Source organism: Drosophila takahashii, chromosome 2R, assembly GCF_030179915.1.
Source record: "Drosophila takahashii strain IR98-3 E-12201 chromosome 2R, DtakHiC1v2, whole genome shotgun sequence".
Classification (NCBI taxonomy): domain Eukaryota; kingdom Metazoa; phylum Arthropoda; class Insecta; order Diptera; family Drosophilidae; genus Drosophila; species Drosophila takahashii.
The window spans coordinates 25346655-25367110 of record NC_091679.1 but is presented as its reverse complement, the minus strand read 5'-3'; the positions used below and the strand labels follow the sequence as shown (position 1 = coordinate 25367110).

The 20456-nt window shown below is 40.2% G+C and overlaps 2 protein-coding genes across 6 annotated transcripts in view; both read right to left on the bottom strand.

Annotated features, from left to right (window-relative positions):
- Window positions 1–15593, bottom strand: part of tou (bromodomain adjacent to zinc finger domain 2B toutatis) — a 40000-nt gene extending 24407 nt beyond the window's left edge. For 4 of the 5 annotated variants that reach the window (XM_044392850.2, XM_044392853.2, XM_044392851.2 and 1 more), the window contains exon 1: window positions 15106–15585. The gene's annotated coding sequence lies outside the window, so the exon portion shown is untranslated. Of the gene's footprint in view, window positions 1–15105 lie in introns of all 5 variants that reach the window. The other variant, XM_070212542.1, reaches the window with a different exon arrangement.
- A 1057-nt stretch (window positions 15594–16650) lies between these two features.
- Window positions 16651–19623, bottom strand: Egm (acyl-CoA dehydrogenase family member enigma). The gene is made up of 3 exons (XM_017159015.3): window positions 18526–19623; window positions 17320–17644; window positions 16651–17260 (listed from the first exon to the last, which is right to left on the bottom strand). Exons 1-3 carry the CDS (start codon window positions 19602–19604, stop codon window positions 16736–16738), a joined length of 1929 nt encoding a protein of 642 aa, XP_017014504.2. The 5' UTR covers window positions 19605–19623; the 3' UTR covers window positions 16651–16735.
- Window positions 19624–20456: the final 833 nt, after the last annotated feature.

The window sequence follows — 20456 nt, the reverse complement described above, 5'->3', positions numbered from 1 at the left end:
AGAGGAGCACCAAAGGGGGTGAGGGGAGGGGCGACAGCGGCCAGGAAAGGGGAGGAGACGGAGAAGGAGGACGGGGGCACAGAGCAATCAGCGAGGAGCGAAGCGAAACCGACGGCAAAACAACAGACGAAACAAAACTTGACAGATGGACAAGCGGGCGGAACGGGTGGAAAGGGAAACGAATGGGAGGGGGACAGACAGAAATCCAACTAAATATCGAAATCACAAATCCGCAACAGCACGAAAAAAAATACCATAAAGATGACTTGACTACGACAAACCGAAGTTTTTATACACTTACAGTTTTATCAGTTTTGATTAAATAACAGGAAACTGTAATATTTTAAGTTTCATTCATAGGAATTCTCTAAGAATCCAGATTAGCGACAATGTTTTAAGAAATATTCTGTGAAGTTTCCTAGTTGCTTAGTTCAGCCGGACAGAAATTAATTTCACGTTCTTATCTTGTACAAATAATGGCATTTTGAAAGCTTTCCTATAACAGCTATAGTATAAAGATAGTCCGACTTTTGTATGTAAGCCACAGATTGGATACCAAAACTTTAAACAAATTTTTTGTTATTGATTGAGGCTTAAATGCCATACAAAAATCTGTTGCAAATTGTATTACCCCAGTACGAGGGTATGCGAAAAAAACGCGTCCAAAAACAGCGCAAAATTGTATTTTAGAAACGAATGGGAATCGGACAGCGGACAGCGGACATTGGAGAGGAATGGCCGAGAGCTAAAACAACAAAAATAATAACAGCAACAACAACGAAAGGAGGCCTGACCGAGCAGCGACGCCGGCAGAGGCAGCTACGCTGGTTAGTTGGCTAAAACCAAAAACAATTCTGTGTGAGGGAAATACACACGAATTCCAGCCGACTTCGGCTCAAATGCGCGTGGTTAGGCTTTAAAAACTCGACTTAATTGGTTTTCGCCACCAAAGGGTTAAGCGTTAATATGTCGAGATGATCCGGAAAGATGTTTCCATTTCCATATAACGAGCAGATGACTTCACAGCCATATCAGCAATTCGCTCGTTCGCTCATTGAGCCCACGCAATACTTGTTTATCTTTTTTTTCCCCAATGATTTAACAGTGGAACTTCGTAAGCCAACGAAATTGATAAGAATGCAAGAAGGCAATTAATGGATCCTATCTCATGAAACTAGAATTAATAGAATATAGAATAATAGAATTAAAATCAATTCCACAACTAAATCATTTATTGAAGTTATAATGTGGCATTTGCTCAAGTGGATAACTTTTTCCTATGTTTTCAGTTAAAAGAGGTTCTTAAGTTCACTTATGAAAATCCCTTTTATTGGCCTTTGTTTCAAACTATTAATACGAAAATTTGTATACTTTAATGGCGGTTAGCCAAGTTGCCCTGTATTTCAGTTTTAATCCGTTAAGTTCTCGATTTTGCGGCATTTTTCAGTTCGAGCTTGAGTTCAGTTTGGTTGGTTGTCAAGTTGAGTCGGCAGAAAATGAAACAGAAACAGAAAACAAGAACAAAGTAACAAGCGAGTCATGCACACACATACACATATGAAGGGGGGTAGTGGGAGGAGAGGAGGGCCAGGGGGCGGGGAGCAGGATAGGCAGCTCCAAAGTAGCGCAAAAGCAGCAAAAACAAAAACAACAGAGCCGAGACATAAAATAAATGAGCGCCGCCGCACAAACATGTCTCCAATGTTCACCCGTTGTTGTTGTTGCAATTGTTATTGTTGTTGCTTTCTGCTGTGACTGGCCGTTACGTATCCCCCTCCTCGCTCCCCTTCCCCCTCGCTGGCCCACTCCATCACCTTCTCTCGCTCGCACTCCCTCATTCCATTCCATTTCCATCCGTGTGCTTCAATTTCGTTTCCCAAGCGTCGTTGTTGTTGCCTCTTTCCTCTTGCTCTGCCTCTCGTCTGCCCGCTCCCTCTCTCACCCTCTCACTCGCTCTTTGTAATTATTGATACATAAAAATACAACAAAAGCAAGTTGAAATGCCGGACTGCAATTGTGGTCATAATAAATCTTATTGCACATTTTGAGCGTAAAAAAAACAAATATCGTGAGAAATCTTCGGGCAATACAAACCGAAAGTTGCACATTTTCTTATCGTTTATTTGGAGATTGTTTCTAAAACACGTTAAAAAAACAGAACAAATCTAAAACTTTACATTTTTTGACTAAACTCACTATATTGGTTTCATTTGGCCAGACTTAATGAGAGCACATTTTTTAGTAAAAACAAATGATTGCACGTAAAATGTCCAACATTTTTGTAAGCCTATCATTTAAATTTAAATAGTCATTAAATTTATAGCAAACAGTGACACCAAATAATTGCAGGTCGTAAGTAATCAATCAGTACTAAGTAGCACTCAAAAGGTGCTGGTTTCCGTTTATCATTAAAGTTTTACTATCTAACTAAGTGGTGCTTTACTTTTTATTTTTTAGGTGTTATAAGTAGTGGTGGTAAATTATCATTTTGATCCATGGCGTGTTCAATTTTTTTTTGCGTGAAAGCTCAAAAAGGCATTTCTAAAATCACACCACACAAGTTTGATTTTTTTTAATGAAAGTATCTGTTTAGATACTCCACCATTTGATAAACATTTAAAAGGGCCTTAAACCATCTTTTAGCTTTCAAGTCTCTTGTAAGTCCTCATAAGATTAAAATTAAAACTAATGTCCCATTTTCGGGAATATTTTACCAAATCGGAACTCATTATTTATTGATTTGAAGCTGGTTTCTATTTCAAGAGGTCCGACAGCTTTTTGATCAAGTTTCGAGCGGAATAAAATAATCCACAAGCTGCCTTTTTTTCTTAATCCTTTTTTTCGCCGTCTCCTTTGGCGGCTGTACGAAGAAGAGCGTGGAGAATAAGGTGGCGGAATGGACAAAAGAAAATGCGCGCTCACACACACACACACTGGCACGCTTGGCTGCGTTTATAGAAAAAGAAGAAGAGGACGCCGAGCAGGAAGAAGCAGCAGAACTTGGCCCAAACGAATTCCGTTTTAGCTTTGTGTATCTGTATCTGAATCTGTCGCACTTCCTTTTTTCTGGCTGCTTTTTTATTTATTTTTTTCGTATTTATTTGATTCTTACTTTGGCACATTCACAAGTATTGAGCACACACACTTTTCGAATTATTTTGCCTAGACGGCATATCTTACGACACTCTTATTTTGTTTTCCATCTAATATCCTAGCATTTGTTTTAGATCCACTATCTTATTCTGTTTTATTTTCGTTAGGGATTCTACTTGCGCGACCGACGAGTTTCCGAAGCAAACTAACACCATCAACATTCAACATCAAACATTCAACATCAGCGGCAGCGACTGCGACGGCAAAGCCAGCAGCGACGCCGGCAGCGCTGCGGAGACAACTGTGCGGTAGTTGCCTGTTGTTGTTGTTGTTGGTTGCTGATTGGGAGAGGGAGCAAATGTGTGGCCGGGGAGAGAGAGAGCCGCAGAGAGCACGGGGCGACGACTGCGATTATATGAGAAAATTTATTCAACATTTAACGAACGTGCCCACAGGCTTTGGCATGGGGGAGGGGGAGGATAATGGTGGGGGTGGGAGTGGAAGAGCGGCAAAAGGAGAGAGGGGGAGAAGAGGGAGAGGGTGAGTTAGTCAGGTGAAGGTGTCGTTGTTAGGGGCCAAAGTGGAAGGGAGAGGGCAGCAACAGAAGTTGGAGAAAGATAGCCAGCATTTGTATTGTTTAAATTTTCTCCTTTTTTCGCCTTTAATTTTTGTTGCTTGTGTAAAACGGGCTTCCTTCATTCAAGTGCTGGTAATTAAAATTGCTATAACAACTAAATCAGGTGACACGGCTTCCTTTTCGACTTTCAAGGAAGTGTGTGCGTGTTAGGGTGGGTCAATTTAAATGTCCAAATAATAAATGTGGCAAATAAATTAACAGCTTCAACAGAGAAGTTGGTCAAAATAGATATGATTATGTTTGACGATCCTCCTGGAATATTATTTTGCCTAAGACACATTAAATAATAAATACAAACGCGATGCAATTATACTAACTCAATTCTTAAACAAATGACCACTTGTAGGTTAAATAATTGTTGGTTTTGATTTGAAAAACATTATAGTTCTTAACTTCTTAGGTGGGGACTTGCTCAAAGAACTCCAAACTTCTATTGGAATTATTTTTTTTTCTTTTATGAATATTCCTTTTAATTTTCTTAAAATATTACAACATAACCCGAAATGGGGCCACCTTAATATGCCGGTGCATGTGTGTGTAAAAGGAACAAGTGAGAAATTAAGCAATGAATGATGCCAAAATGAGGGGAGGAAGGAAGGGGAGAGATGGAAAGGGTAACAGGAAACGGGAAAATGGAAGTGAGCAAGCAAATTTCGCCATGTGTGCCTGTGTGGGTGAATAAGTCTGGAGTTGTACAAATGGTTGTGTGTAAACTCAATGAAAAGGTGTCTCCTTCTTGTTGTCCTGCCTATGTTGTTGTTGCTGCCAAAACTTTGCGGCTGTAGTTGTTGTTTTTATTTCTGTTGCGGAAGCAGCAATGCAAATTGTTGAATAATGTCAAGTGAAATTGCGTTTTCGCAAGCGGAAGGTGTGTGCGGAGCGGGGAAATGACGGAAAATTGCAGGCACACGCATGAGTTTTCCATGCAACCATTCCATCTCCCTCACTCTGGCTCCGCCCACTCTCTTTCGCACTCATTAACAAAGAGGTGTAGGTGCTAAAACTGCAAGTAGAGCGTAATTAAAAAAATTAGGCAGGAGCCCTGTAGTCGACCATTAAATACCCGGCTTTTAATTCGTAAGAATCATAGCATTTTTGACTAAATATTCATTCGATTGATATGAAATTTGGTATGCAACTAGAAATTAAAACCAAAAGCTGTGTAAGTTTATCAAGGCTCATTTCCCCTTATCTTATATTATAACTTTATTTGTATCTTTTAATATTAACGAGCATTTTCTAATATAACACCAGAATGAATATGGTACAAGAACTAAACAAAATCTTCTCTGCTATGACCATTAATAAAAAAGCATAATTGCTTAAGTAATGCAATATATGCTATGGTGTGGTCTACCTCTCCCTTACCTTATGTCCCCTATGGACATAATCGATTTACCAAGCATAATCAATAATATTGCACATTTTTCGCAATGTTTTCAGGCAAAGTTGTGGGACCTGCGAACCGGAGTGAAATGTAAAAGGGCAACGACAAGAAGGACGTGCATAGTGCCAAAGGTGGAGAGGCTAAAGAGGAGGCGGTGGATAAGAGGGATGTGGAGGGGGAGCGGGAGGATAAAGAGGAGCTCTAGAAGGTGCATGAAGCGGCGACGTGGCGGCAGCAGACAAAAGCAGAGGCTGATGCTGTCGAACGCAGCTTGATAAAAGGGGGTTAGGAGCTGAGGGGGGTGGTCCAAAGGGGGCGAAAGAGGAGCAGGGAGAAGGCAGAAACTTGCTGCAGCAGCAAGCGAGGAGAAAGGAGAGACGTGGCGGTGAGGAGAGGCGAAGAGCGTGTGCCAACTACAACAACCAGGATTACAATTCAAACTTGCTCGTCAGCCTGGCTGGCTGCCATAGCCGTGGGCCAAAAGGGGGTGCTAGAGGGGGGTGCCAAAAGGCAGGGGCGACAGCGGAATAAAGGAAATGACAGAGGGAGCAGGGGGAAGAGGAAGAGAAGCAGCAGCGAGAGGCGCAAGCAGGGATGTCGTGCAGAGAAAAACGCCAGAGTCAGAGGCAACAACACACAGGCCAAGTTTTTGAAATCCCCCTTGCGACTCTTCCCAACCCCTTAAGCCCCTGCCCCCCCTTGGCCACATCCCTGTCCAACGATGAAGCTGCAGTTTGCAAAAGAATACACACACACGTGCATAAAAAATGTGCGGAAGAAAAAATATTTAAGCACACGCGTGTGTGTGTTGGAAAGAGAGGGTAACAGTGCGGCCAGAAAGAGCAAGAAATAGAGCATTTTTAAGAAGAGGAAGCAGGAGGAAGAGGAACCTGCGGTCAGCGGAAAATACAGTCGACATCTTAAAGGGTGATCAAAACAATTCCAATAATTAATAAAAAAAATAATAAAGATTTAAAAGTAGGGCAAAAATACCTTTAAATATGGAAAACCTTTTAAAAGTACTTAACCAATATATTTAACATCCAATTTAACTTAACAAATTGACTTTTCATGATAGATTCATAAATAGTTATCGACGATATTTTACCATTTATAACGTTCACTGTAGCCTGCGTGCACCGTAGATAAAATGAGCGCCAAGGGGCCCAAAAGCAAAGCCAACAACGTTTCAGCTTTTTGTTAATTTTCATCAGCAGAGCCACAAATGAGTGGGGCCAAAAGGACAGAAGGCGGAAGGAGGAAAGAGGTCCAGATAGGCAGAGAAGGCTAAGAAGAAAAAAAGGGACACCACGAAGTTCCTCAAAGTCAGCTTAATTGGCACAGCGCAGCTTTTTGCAGATGATTGTGATTGTGTGTCCGCACTGTCTCCATATTTTTTTCGAGATTTTAGACAGTCAGAAGTTAGAGCAAGGCACGTTCCACTGTGATTAGTTGGGGCTTTATAGTCGGGCTGCCAAAGGGACCACAAAGTGGTCAACAAAGTTTCAAAAGCGGACTTTAATTTTGGCATTAGTAAACACATGTTTGAGGTACACAATCCTTGGCCTCAGCCATTAAGCATGTAAACTATTCTGTGATAGGCAATGTCCTTAACCTTAACAGTTTAAATTTGCCTTCTTTATTATCATCTTAGAAACCTTGAATGATTTTCAGGGCATCAACTAAAGGCTTCACTTCATTTTCCGCATCAATTTAAAATCGTCAAGCTTTAAGGTCTTAAGCCCTTAACTGTTTTCATAATAAATGGCAATCAAAGGGCGAAAACTTTTAGTTAGAGCTTCGATGTGTGACAATTTAAAGCAACATTTAATAGGCTTAGTTTGGTCTTCCGTGTGTGGTTTTTGATTTGCAAGATTTTAGCAAACCAAATCAAAACAATCAATAAATCATTGGGCCATTTAATTCTCATTCGAATTGTACAAAAGACATTTGGATTTGAGTGGCACAAGTCGAGCTTGCAAACAAAGGATTATGTATTTAATACCTTCTATATCTTGGTAATTGACCCTTTGGGCAAATGAGTCTTAAAAGATTAAAACTTATTTCCTAATTAGCAGAGCGAACCAAGCGGATGTGAGATGTGGTGATGGTGGCTGCACATTAAATCGATGAGTTATCTTTGTGAGTGGTGGAAACTATCTCAAGTAAATCTAATGAGCAGCGGCGGGGTGCCACGCCCACGCAGCTGACGGATACATAGATACTAGACTTGCAGATACTCGTGCATACATTTGCGGATGCAAGAGCACCGTCGGCGACAGCTCATCCAAAGTTGAGCCATGCAAATTACAACGATTTCCCGTATGCCGCACAGAAATAGATACAGAATGTGTATCCGCATCTGCAGCTGTACCATGGCAGCAAAATGTATCTGTAGCTGTATCTGTAAATGTGGCCGCTTGGCACGCAGCAAACTGTCTAATGTATCTCGCAGATGCATGGATGGCGAGATGGCGATGGTGACACCAGCGTCGTCGCCAGCGTCTCAGCATCTCAGCATCCTCGGCATTTGTATAATTTGCACAATGGCACAAGGAAAATGCTCGCTGCGCAGATACAGATACAACAGTTGCAGATACTTGCAACACTCACTCACTCACACACGAAACTCATGAGTTTCGGAGCACAAAAGCGAAATTGCAAAGTTTTCGCTGCAGCAGAAGAGTGGGAGGAGGAGGAGGTGGGCTTTTGGCGGAGGGGGAGTGGCGGGTGAGCTTCCCAGCAGGAAGAAGCAGAACAAGAGCCCACTCTGAACTCGCGTTTCATGCAAACAGAAATGCCTCGCTTTACATTGGTCAACATGGCCCGGTTTTCCTATTAAATATTTAAAACAAAACGTGGCGTTACACCTAGAAAAACACAAGTAGTAACACAATCATATATTGCTTGTGTATTCCTTTTTTAAATTGTTTAAGTCTCGAATAAGATCTAAAACTGTCTTTTAACTAAGTTCCTTTTCGGTTTTACATTTAATGGTTTTTGTAGCGATTAAACCACTTAAACAATATTACCTAAGTTATGATTACAAAGTTACAAATTTACCTTTACTAAATTTTTTTTTTTTTTACTAACTCAATTGGGAAAGTCCACCCACTAAAGACATGAGAATTTTATTGTAGTTAAGCCTTTAAGGCCTTAAACAATTTAAATTAATTTTCCTTTCTACGTCAAAGTTTGTCCGATTGATTGAATTAGAACTTGCTAGAACCTTGTTGCCTAGTGTCTTTGTATATGGATAGAAAACACCAGAAACGTGGACACATATGCCAACTAGTGAGCATATAATTACAACATTGGTTAAAGGCCGCCGCCCGTTGAGGATATCCTGACATTCCTCCTCCTTTCATTTTCCTCCCCTCTTCCTCCCCGCGTCCTTGTCGTTTGCCCACTCGCCATTCGAGAGCCACGAAAATGCCGCCACTTGCGCTTCCCTTCCAGAAATAAGCAGGATTCAATAGACGACGAAACCGAGGACATGAGCGAAACGAAGCAATAGCTTTGGCTATACCTTTTGCCCTCCCATAGATACACACGCACACAACGACGCTCGCCGGATACACACGGACACACACATGTGCAGTCCAACATATATACAGATATTCACATAATGAAGTAGAGCACAAATGCCTTTGGGGTGACTGGATGATGGGCCAAAACCAAAGCCAAACAGTTGCCCACTCGAGACCTCGACCCTCGTCCCTTAGCCCATCCCACCGCCCTTCTCACCCTAGTTGCCCCCCCTCTTCACGCCCTCCTTTATCCAGGATCTCCTTTGCAGGCAATCGCCCAACAGGCAACAAACACATGGGGCAAAAGTTCACTTAGAGCTTCGCTTAGATGGCCGAACCAGAAGCAACCCGACACACAAGGAATAAACCGAGATGGAGATGTTCGAGAGAAATACGCGAAACCAAAAGTTTGTGAATAACAGGATTATCTACATTGATTGCTTTGAAAATAACATTATTATTTCCAATATTAAACCCACATTTGCCAGTGGAAGAGAACTTAATTGACCTTTAGGCAAAGGTATTAAATGTGGACCAAGGAAAGTGATTTCCAACCTGGTATCAAATAATACTAATTTGAAAACAAAAGTAACTATCAGAATCCTAGGACTTTCATTCGGCTTTTAAAAAAGTTATAAAATAATGTCACAAAAGTTAATTTAGTTAAACATATACCATCCACATCTTAATAAATGATTTTATTATTCAAACAATACCAACACCTATATCTAAAATTATCTAAAAATTAAATATAAAACCCTATTAATTATAATTTATGCATAGCATTGATCTGCAAATCCAACAACATTGATTGTGCCACACAATTTCGGACATTCAAAGTCCCCAAAATATATCACCCAACCTCCAATAACCGATTCAATTAAAAACCGAACTGATGAAAAATATATGTATGTATATTTCGTAACATGAAATAAGCTCCACAAATAAACGGAATCAAGCAGAACTAAGAGAATTTCCGACCACAAGGAAAATAGCAATGAAAATTGGCGAAAATTGTGTGGGAGGGAGATAGCAGCGGCAAATGAGTGAACAATGGAAAATTACGAATGGGTGAGAAAGAGGGCCTGGAAAATATATAGGTGGCTTACTCATCTTTAGTATTTCAATTTTGGATAGTGTTGACCTGCCTTTTTCCTCCTCTTTCACCCATAAACTCAATTACTGCCAATATTTTCCAAGCGTGCAAAGCAAATTGCAACAAAAACACATACGAAGGCAACAAGAAAAACAACAACAACAGCACCACACAGTAGTAAATTCAATTTTGTGTTATCCATCGATGTTTCCCCAAAGAATCGGAAAGAGACAGAGGGATAGGGATAAAGAGGTGGTACAAAGCCCATTCTCCCTATTCTCCCCGATTTTGGGGTGCGATTTTTTGCACTTTCAGCTGGCACTTTGAATTGTGTTTGAAATTGGGGAAGCGAGAGGCCAGAATACCAGGACTAAAAACAAATAAAATGTGTGTGCATGCATTCCAAAATGCAATTGCTCAGCACCCCGTAAACCCCTTTTCTATTTGACAACATAACCTTTCTGCCTCCCCAAAAATCAATTGACAAAATGTCAAGTCTGTTTTATATCCTTTTGCAGTCAGAGTAGGTTCAGCAGGTTCTGATCTCAGGATCAAAAATACATCTAAGTTCTATTATTCATTTAAACATCATAAAATAAAACTAAATTTATCTTAGGACTTAGTATGAGACTTTTTGAGAACATTTAATATATGTACCCTATTTTTTTTACTTTTAGCAACATTGTATATCAATCATAGTGCTTTCAAGTGTGAGTATCAAATATATTTTCCCCAAATATAAATCCCCAACGTTAATTTTTTTTGTTGTAGGTTCCGGCTCATATTCCCTGCTCACTTTGCTGTTGGCTGCTGTGGAGGTTCTGTGTGTTTTTAGGTTCCGAATTTTCGGGTAGTTCTCATCCCAAAGTCCTTTCGTTTATCTCTGGCAGTTAAACAGCGTGGATGTGGCTGATATTTGCTGCTCTTTTTCGACTCCAACTCCCCATCCTTCTTCCCCTTATCCCTTTTCCCACCTTTCGTTTCCAATCCTGTTTGACTTTGGCCTGCCTCTCATCCACCATTTCCCTTTCCATCGAAAAAGCTCAAGGTGCAACCAGAAATATATCGACTGCACGGAGAAAAATATTTTTAGATTATTTAAACAGTATAAGCATTCAATAAACCAAAAATCGTATTTTTTATAGTTTTGAAAGTTTGTTAATAAAAAAACAAATTATTAAAAAATTAAAAAAATATTTTTATACCCGTTACTCGTAGAGTAAAAGGGTATATTGTATTCGTGCAAAAGTATGTAACAGGGAGAAGGAAGCGTTTCCGACCCCATAAAGTATATATATTCTTGATCAGGATCACTAGCCGAGTCGATCTAGCCATGTCCGTCTGTCCGTCTGTCTGTCCGTCTGTCCGTCTGTCTGTCTGTATGAACGCTGAGATCTCGGAAACTATAAAAGCTAGAAGATTGACATTTTGCATGCAGATTCTAGGAGTTCCTACGCAGCGCAAGTTTGTTTCAAAAGGGTGCCACGCCCCCTCTAACGCCCACAATCGCTTATATACGATTTTAAAAATTTCAATATTTCGGAAAAGTAAAAATGCAGTTTAATGGTGTTTATCAATACCTATCGAAATGTAGATTAAATTTTTCAAATCGGACCATTCGTTAATAAGTTATGCGTGATCAACGTTTTCTATCTCTATCTCCATCTCCCTCGCACTCCCTTTACCTGAGTAACGGGTATCTGATAGTCGGGGCACCCGACTATAACGTTCTCTCTTGTTTTTTCTCAAAAACCCCTTCATTATTATCTTTAAGTTAAAAGGAATTTAATTAAAATATATTCTATTGCATTTTTAATATTAATTAAACTACTTATTTGGATGCTTTTAGATAATGAGTCATCTTTTATTTTTAAACACACTACCATGATAAATTGGTAAGGAAATAAATAAAAACAGAAAAGTAGGCTGATTTTTTCAGTGTCCGACTTTTGGTTTTGAAACAATTGCCCATACAATCTTCCTCTTTCTCTCTCTTTCCTCCGGCTTTTTGTTGCTATGCGAAAGGGGAGGAGTATAGCAAGGTGGTAGAGGGAGGGGTGGAGGAGGGAAAGGAGAGGTCGCAGCATTTGTCGCCATTTATTTACACGATTAGAAATCGATTTTGTGCGTTCCCATATAGAATTCCATATGAAATGACAGCCGAAACGAACAAATACATATACACGCAGACATACAGAAAAAGGTGGGTTTGGGTGGAGCAAGGGGGTGTGGAATAAAGGAGAGGGGTCGGTGTGGCATGTAAGGTCCCTCCTGTATGTGCCGTTATAATGATTTATGTTAAGCTTATTGCACACACACACACACACTTAGCCACACAAACAGAAGTCGAGGGTGTGTGCGACAGAGACAGAACCAAATCGAAATCGATTTGCGGGCAGAGGAAAAGCAGAGCGAAGAAGAAGCAGCAGCAGCCGAAATCGGCTAGCAGTAGCGACATCTGGCGGCGGGAACCTCTTTTAATTCTGGCCAAAAGGGAATCGGAAATGTAAAGGGGAAATTGGAATTAAACTAAGATGCGGGACTTAAATCAACACAGTTAACCGTTATTGGCTTAGTTTATTGATTGGCTTAAAGTGGAAAAAACTCGACAAAAAATTAAGTCTTTAGAAAATATGTTTCTTAAGATTTTTCAATAGATATTTTCAAGTCTTTTTATTGTATTATTCATTTATAAAATATACTATCCGAGCTATTAGGCGTAAATAGTAAAATAGATTATTCAGTGCCTAAAAATAATTGTATAATTCTAATCAGAAGCCATTTACCTTAGCACTACTTTTACGTTTGGTGTCGTTAACCAAATTTCTATATTTGAAATTCAGCCAACAAAAAAGCCAGCGGTGTTTATAAAGCAAACAACTGATGCGAAGCAAAGGCAAGAGCAGCAGAGGCAATTGATTAACAACTAAAAGTTCAACGCCGGCAATTAACATGCGAAGGGAAATAGCGAAATATGCCAAGAAGAGTAAAGAAAAGCAAAGGAGGTGGAAGTGGGGGAGGAGTGAAAAAATTCAGTCAAAAGAAGGGAGGGAGTACAGGGAAAAAGGGCCGAGGGAAAAGCGTATAAAACAAAATCTAAAGCCCAATCCACTTGCCATTTTTTTATACGTCTTGTTTTTTCTCTATGTTGTATACCCGTATTTCTGATGAACGTACACATGTGTGTGTGTTTGTGTCCGCGAACTCTAGTACGAAACTAGCCTGAAACCGCCGCCCCTTCACTCACCCCCTCCCCCACCCACTTTACAATTTATATACAACTCCAAGAGCAAAAGCAAAAGCCATTCGTGCGCAAATCTCAAATAAAAGCGCGCAGAACCAGCAACAACAAATAATAGCAGCAACAACAACAATAAACGACGCCGACTTCTCTGCCGCTGATGAATTGTGTTTGTGTGAGCCCAACACACACGGGCAGACAAACACACACACGCATAACACATGCGAGCAGGGCGGGCAAAAAAAGTTAAATAAAATAAAATACAATATGAGAGCAAAAAGAAAAATAAAAGAAAAAAATTAAAGCAGAGGAATCGGTTTCGAGAGGTGAGTTGACTCCTCGAGGTGTCTTTGCCTCTGCCGCCGTCGCTGCCTCAGTCGCTGCCCCTGCATTTGTCATTGTATTCGTGCGGGGTACAGTGGAGATTCCCTTCATCGAATTAATTTATTTAGCTTTACTTTACATTTTATTTGAAAATTAATGGGATTGGGGATTGTTTCAGGTTTAGGTTAGATAACTAAGAAAACCAATCATGAAGATGGACTTTTTTTTTTCTTTGTATGGCATTTATAAATATGAATGTACATTCCTTACATTTGTACAAATAACTGCAAAAAGATTGGTTAAATAAATAATTTTGGAATCGTTTAACAACTTACCAAAAAATTGTTAGCAAAATAAATAATATTTCATCTCATAAGAAAGGTTTGAAATCCATTTTTCTGTATATTGTTGAGGCTCAGATGACACATTCAATTTTTAACGTCAATTTATTGTAACAATTTTTCTTTAATAGGACTTTAAACGAGCGCGAGAAAGAATCAAATATTTTTTGGTTACTCTACCACTAACACCAATAATAAGAGCGCGATATGATATTAGTCCTGACTCGCTGGCACTTCTTTAAACTCACACAAATGAAAAATTGTCACAATAAATTTACGCTAAAAATTGAAAGTGTCATCTGAGCCTCAACGATTTTTATAAAAGATAACTCACTTTGTTGGATGTTTCATCAACTTTTAAGACATTTTTTAACTTTTTTGTAATTCTAAAAATTTTCAGTTACTTTAAAATTAAATTTTGTTTAGGCCTCTCCTACCTTTATTGGCAAATCTAAATTTATCCCGAATCTTCTTAAAGTTGTCGTGGACAGAAGAAACGCTTTTTCCGACCAACTCAGTGATATCCCTTACAATTTTTCGTTTGAAATTGAGTTTTCCAATCAACTGACAAAGTTCCACAGAGGATTGCTTTCCGTTGAGCGATTTTAACACTTTTTGGTAGTAAAATTATGATTTCTGCTCTTGATATCTATTACAAACAAATCTCAATGATAGAATTACAAAGCTTGTTCAGAGTTTATCCTTTGACTTCTTATCTACCTTATTGACTTTCTATCGATTACTTTGTATTTTTTATTTTTGTATAGAAAGGTGATAGTGGTAACAATAAATAAATAACCCATTTTTTTAAAGAATTTTTTATAATTGTGCTTGTCCAATTATGCGTCGGATCCACTGTACATATGTACGTACATTCATAGGTGCATACATATGTATTTAATGTATATGTATTTTTAATGTTTCCATTAAAATTAAATGTTTTTTATTTTTTAGTTTAGCATATGCTGGTTCCCCCAAATTGAGTCTCCACTTTATGTTGTATTTGCCCTGGCCAGCAATGTTTGTTTGACTGTGTGTGTGCGTGTTGGCCGCGTCGTGTGCCACTGCTAGTGGCGTTTCCAGAGTTCGCTGCCTTCCATTGCTCACTGTCACCGCCGAAGTCAAGCCGAAATACAGCAAGAACAAGAACAACAAAGTCAGCAGCAGCGGCGGCAGCAACAACAACAAAACGTCTATGCACCATGTGGAACGAAATGAAATGGAATGAAGGACTGAAATCGGCGACGCTTCTTTTGCTTCATGTTCAGTTTTTTTTGCCCATTTTATTTGTTTGCGGTTAAAGGAGGGTGAGGACGGGGTGTGGGGTGATGAAAAGGGGAGGGGGTGCAATATCGAACTCTGCGGGAGTTATTTAGGGGTGCAATATACGTTTCCGTGGAAGGAAATATTACACTTTTGATTACATTTTATGTTTTTTGCTCTGTTTTTAACTCACCGCTTTTATTTGTTTTAACTGCTTATCGCTGATTGACTTCTCCTCTTTTTCGCTGCCCAATCATTTGTCACCCACTCACACAGACACACTCACACTTTATTAGCGATTTCTCGAACTTCTTTGCTCTTGATATTTCTCCTTAATTTTTTTTTGCACACCCACACAAATACGATAATTTTCGCCGCAGGCGTTTTTCCTTTTTATTTATCCGCCTTTTCCTTGGCGATGATTTTCACACGAGTGTCACTGTTCCACCCGCACACGCGCAAATTTTCAGCGTTTCGCGAGGCTTTGCCAATTCACTTCAACTTTCTTTGTTTTTCGATTTCGGTTTAAAATTGATTAATTAAATGTGAATATTCAAAGGGACACGGCCGCCGCTCAAGAATCAATCATAATTGTTGTTTACTTTGTCCGCTGATGGATTAGATTTTTTTTGAGTGGATCACGTCCAAACGCTCCGATAGACAAACTCTTTATGTTTTCGCTCTCCGTCTGCAGTTCTGCCCACCCTCTGCCGACGCGCGAGTGCGCGGGTGACTGTTAGCGGCCAGCAGAGCTATGTTAGCTAACAGAGGCGAGAGAGCGGAACAAAATGGAACTGAAACCAAATTTTGCAGTTGTAGTTGTAGGCTGGCACAAACAAAAAAAAAAATCACACACACTCTTTTATCTATTAATCACTTAATAGTCATTGAAATTATTAAGAATTCAGCGGTTGTTTATTTTAAGCCTAAAAAGCTTAAACACCTTTTAATTGATAAATACTAAAAGTAACCAACTTGCTTCGCTTTGAAAGTACAGTTCCCAGGTTACTCTACCACCTGTCCACACACAGACATGACGGTCACTCACACACACACATCGCTTTTAGCCGTTTTCCTCCGCCGCTTACCAAATTGTCAATTCTTTATCAATTCGCCCGGTTAACCACTTAAACGAAATGCAAATCCAATTTCCAGTGCAGCGGGAAGGTCGGACAGCTGGTAAACTCGGCGGATTAAGCCATTTTACGCTGGTTTCCAAAAATTGTTGTTTAATTGGGTTGGCCTAATCGGATTTAAAAGAAATGCATATGTATGTTTCTACATTTGTATGTAGGTAAGAAAGATTTGAAAATTGTTAAAATATGTAAACCGTCTTTTTAGGTCCTTAAGTTAGTTTTTGGATACTTTTGGACCTCTATAATTAACCACGTTTCCTGAATCTATAAAATTAATATCATGAAGTATTTGAAGTTAAAAAGTTAAAATTTTTGTTTGTCATTCAAGTTGAAAGTTTAAACTTTAAATATCACTGGTATTATAACAGATATCCCATAAATTTTGTTTAATTAGACATCGGATTATATACAAAATTCGAAATACCCAATACATAATGGTAATGTTAAAATTGGGAAAACCTATTACTAAATAATTCGTAACAAAGATAGATAGATATTTTTCCAGATATAACCAAATGATTAAACATACTTACAGTGCAATGAAATCATTTCAATTATGGCTCTTTAAAATGGAAGAGAAAAAATCGTAAAAGCCATAGCAATTTAAATTTAAACCCCAGTGAGTTATCAATAACAAATATTCTCTTTAATGGTTAAGGCAATAATAAACTAAACTACCGGCTGGGCCTAGAAGTTGAACGTCAGCGGATGGACGGGGAAGTAGCCCTTGCTCTTGGTCAGCTGCTTGGAGAGTCGCACCAGGTTGTTGTCGTTGTTGACGAAATTGCCGCCGAAGACCTGCGTGCAGAGGGTGTGCACGCGGTCCCTGCCCTCCGAGCAAATGGCCGTGGCGGTGAGCAGTTCGTGGTCCGCCAGCGGCAGTCCAATGCAGTAGGATCGGGAGGCACGCGCCACGCTGGCCCACATGGCATATATGGTGGTGCCCACCTCCGCCAGGCGCTGCATTTCGCTCTGGCGCTCCACCACCGCATTCCCGTGACGGGTCAGCATCAGCTCCACGGCCATCTGGAGACGGGCCACCGAGTGCTCAATGCACTGGGCTGCCGCCTCCAGCGAGGGATGCACATGCTCCGACAGCTGCATCTTGGTCTTGGGATTGTCGATGTTGTTGGTGTCGAGGAACTTGCCGAATATGTGTCCGGGATTGAAGAGGGGATTCCTCGACTTTCGCACGCCCGCATTCATGGCTTGCTGGAAATATCACGTGCGTGAGTAACCTTTATTGAATTTTATCCATACCAAAAACTCACCCCCGCATGTTGTAATCCGGTGAGGGCAATGAACATGCCCAGCGTGTCCATTGATTCACCCTGCGTGCACAGCTGAGCCGCATCTCGCAGTCCCAGCTCCGTGGCCTCGCCGCTGAGCAGACTCTTGGGTCCCACGAGTCCCAGGTTCTGGGAGGCAATCTCGTATAGCTGCCGCAGGGTAAAGTACTTGGTAATCGCACTCTCCAACGTCACATCCTGGGCACGGAACTCGTCCAGCAGGCCGGCGGTCATGAAGAGCATGCTCTCCATCGCATAGACGGAACACATGGCTCGCGACAAGTGGACTCGGGTGAGCTCCAAATCCCTGTATTTAAATAAACACAAGTTGATTAATAAAGGAAATAATAAAAATGTATCTTAAGTTTAACATAAGTGGGTGCCAAAAATGTAAAAACAATATTTATAAAAACGTTTTACCTCCTCTTGTTTTATTTTTTCTTTTTTATAATAACCTTTTGAAATAGGTATTTGCTTATTTTATACATAGATATATTTTGTAAAATCGTAGTATTTTTATAAAAAGTTTAAAATTTAACATTACTAATTTTAAACTCTTTATAATTTTCTGTATGACTTGCTGTTAAAAGCATATAAAAAATATAATATTTGAAGATGTTTAAGTTAAATAAAAATAAAAACCGTTTTTAATCAATAAGAGGATACATTTTTTGTTGATTTTTATCAGGGACCGTAAATAACAGTTATTTGTGATTTTTATTTTAAAAAGACTACTGCGATATTTGGTTTAAAACGTCAAAAATAACGTTCTTTTTACTCTTCTCCACAAAGTTTATGCATTTCAACAAATCTGGAAAGCAAATTAACTGTTATTTGTTCATGTCTATAAAGTGCATAAAAATCAGTTAAATTGTTGATTAAAACTTGTACAAATCTCAGTAGGCCTTTTAAAATAAAAATCACAAATAACTGTTATTTACGGTCCCTGATTTTTATCGTATTTGCTTATAATCTGAGACTTATAATTTATTTATTTTTCAGAATATCAAATTAAATTTTAAGGAACGATGAACATATACGCAAGTCTAATTGTAACTCTTTGATAATACTTTGGAGATACATTTTTAATATGACAGAAATTATCTTCAAGGGTATATAAACTTGAGCTTGCCAAAGTTAGCTTATTTTCTTCTTTTCTTGTGATCTTAAATCTTTTTTTATACTCACTTAAGTTGGACTCCACACTGAGTTGTGCTGACAGTGTACTGGGCCAGTTCGTTGAGCAGCTTCTTGGCCAGCGACACGCCCACCTGGCTTCCCCTGAAGCGGGAGGATCGCACCAGCTGCTCGGAGTACCGATTGCCGTCGTGCGGCAGGCCCACCACCTGATCGGCGCCCAGTTTCACTTGGTCGAAGTGCACCCGCCGGATCTCCGCCTGGCGACAGCCGAAGGTGGCATGCCTTTCACCCAGACGCACTCCCTCCTGCTGGGAGTCCACCAGGAAGATGGTGGTGCCACGACCCAGGGCACCGGGCACATTCGGCTGCTGCGTTTGGGCGAGGACCAGGAAAAGCTGACGCTCGCCGGGCGTGCAGACCACATAGGCCTTCTCGCCGTGGAGCAGCCACTTGCCGGTTTCCGGCAGCAGCTCCGCCTGGGTGCTGAAGTAGTCCTCCTCGGGCGGCGAGTACTCGTAGATGGCCTCGGTGGCTATCAGCTTGCCGGTGGCCAGATCCGGCAGGTATCTCTGCTGCTGCAGCGGAGTGCCCACTTCGTTCAGGAGATCCACAACCACGCGGTGGGTCTGCAGTCCCAGGGTTACATTGATATCCGTGGAATCGGGTTCACTGGCCATCAGACTGGCGCTCCAGCCGTAGCCCCGTCCCTCGTAGTCCGTGGGCACATTCAGGCCATAGAGTCCCAGCTGACGGAGGTTCTCGGGAGGATTAGGCTTCTCCTCCTCCGCTTCACGGGGCTCTTCGAAGTAATTCTTCAACGGGAGCAGCGCATTCTGCAGCTGGGCCATCTCGTCGCGGGCTATCACCTCCGGATAGGCCAGTAGCTCCTTGTCCACCACTCCGATGAAGAAGTTCTTGGCCAGCGGCTCACGGGTGGGCAATTTCTGTTGCTGCTCCGGCGACTCCTCCACGGATTCCGACTTCCCCGCCTCGGCGGTCGCATCATCCTGATGCTGCGCGTCCAGGCTGCTCGAGGTCGCCTTGCTGCTCTTTCCCCGAGTCAGCAGTTTTCCATTCCGGCCGTATTTCAAGAGCCGCGAGGCGCCGGAAAACCAGTTCAATCGCATATTTACCAAGAAATTGAACACAAGTCTTGTATAACAAACACGGCGGTATTTTATAGCGGTTACAATGCGGTCACACTGCCGCCGATAGGTTCAGACCATACATAATATCGATAGCGGTAAATTTGTTATACAAATGCCATAAAGCAGTGCAATGCAGTAAACCGTTCTAATTGCTATAACGGAGAACTGTCCGAATTGCTATAAAAATACGATGAAGCAGTGCTAACTGTTGGAATGGCCATAATATTTTGAAAATTTGACTTTGCTAGCCTAAACTAAAATAATCAATAAAAAAATAAGTAGAGAAAAGACGCATTTTAAAAGCAATAAACAGGAAAGAGCACAAGTATGTTTTAAATTGAAACAATAATAAACAGAAAATTATAAAAATAAAGCAGTGCTCAGCTCGTCTTGCTATAAAAATTGAAAATTATATCGTCTACTTTTGCTTATTAAAACGCCAAAATTTATTAGAAATAAGTAGAGCGTAAAAATTTAAATTGAATAAAAGTCACAACAGTAACAAGAAAAGAATTAAATACGAAAAAAGTTTTTTAATTTGAAAAAAAATTTGCGATAAAAAACTGTCCGAATTGCAATAAACATTCAATGAAGCAGTGCTCAGCTATTGCAATAAAAAATACGATGAAGCAGTGCTCAGCTATTCGACTTGCTATAAATTTTGAAAACTATAAACATAGAAACTAAGAAGTTATACCACAGTTTCAAGAAAGAGGAAGAAAAGAAGGCGCCCTGATTCAAAAATTGAAAAAATATTAACATCTTTTTAGCTTTAGAAAAATAAGGAAAACAATTAAGGAAAGATAAATAAATATAAATATATATAAAAAA

Coding starts and splice junctions, on each gene's coding strand:
- Egm (XM_017159015.3), bottom strand. CDS start 19,604: ATGCGATTGAACTGGTTTTCCGGCGCCTCGCGGCTCTTGAAATACGGC. Junction 17,645..18,525: donor CAGTGTGGAGTCCAACTTAA/GTGAGTATAAAA, acceptor ATTTAAATACAG/GGATTTGGAGCTCACCCGAG. Junction 17,261..17,319: donor CCGGATTACAACATGCGGGG/GTGAGTTTTTGG, acceptor TGATATTTCCAG/CAAGCCATGAATGCGGGCGT.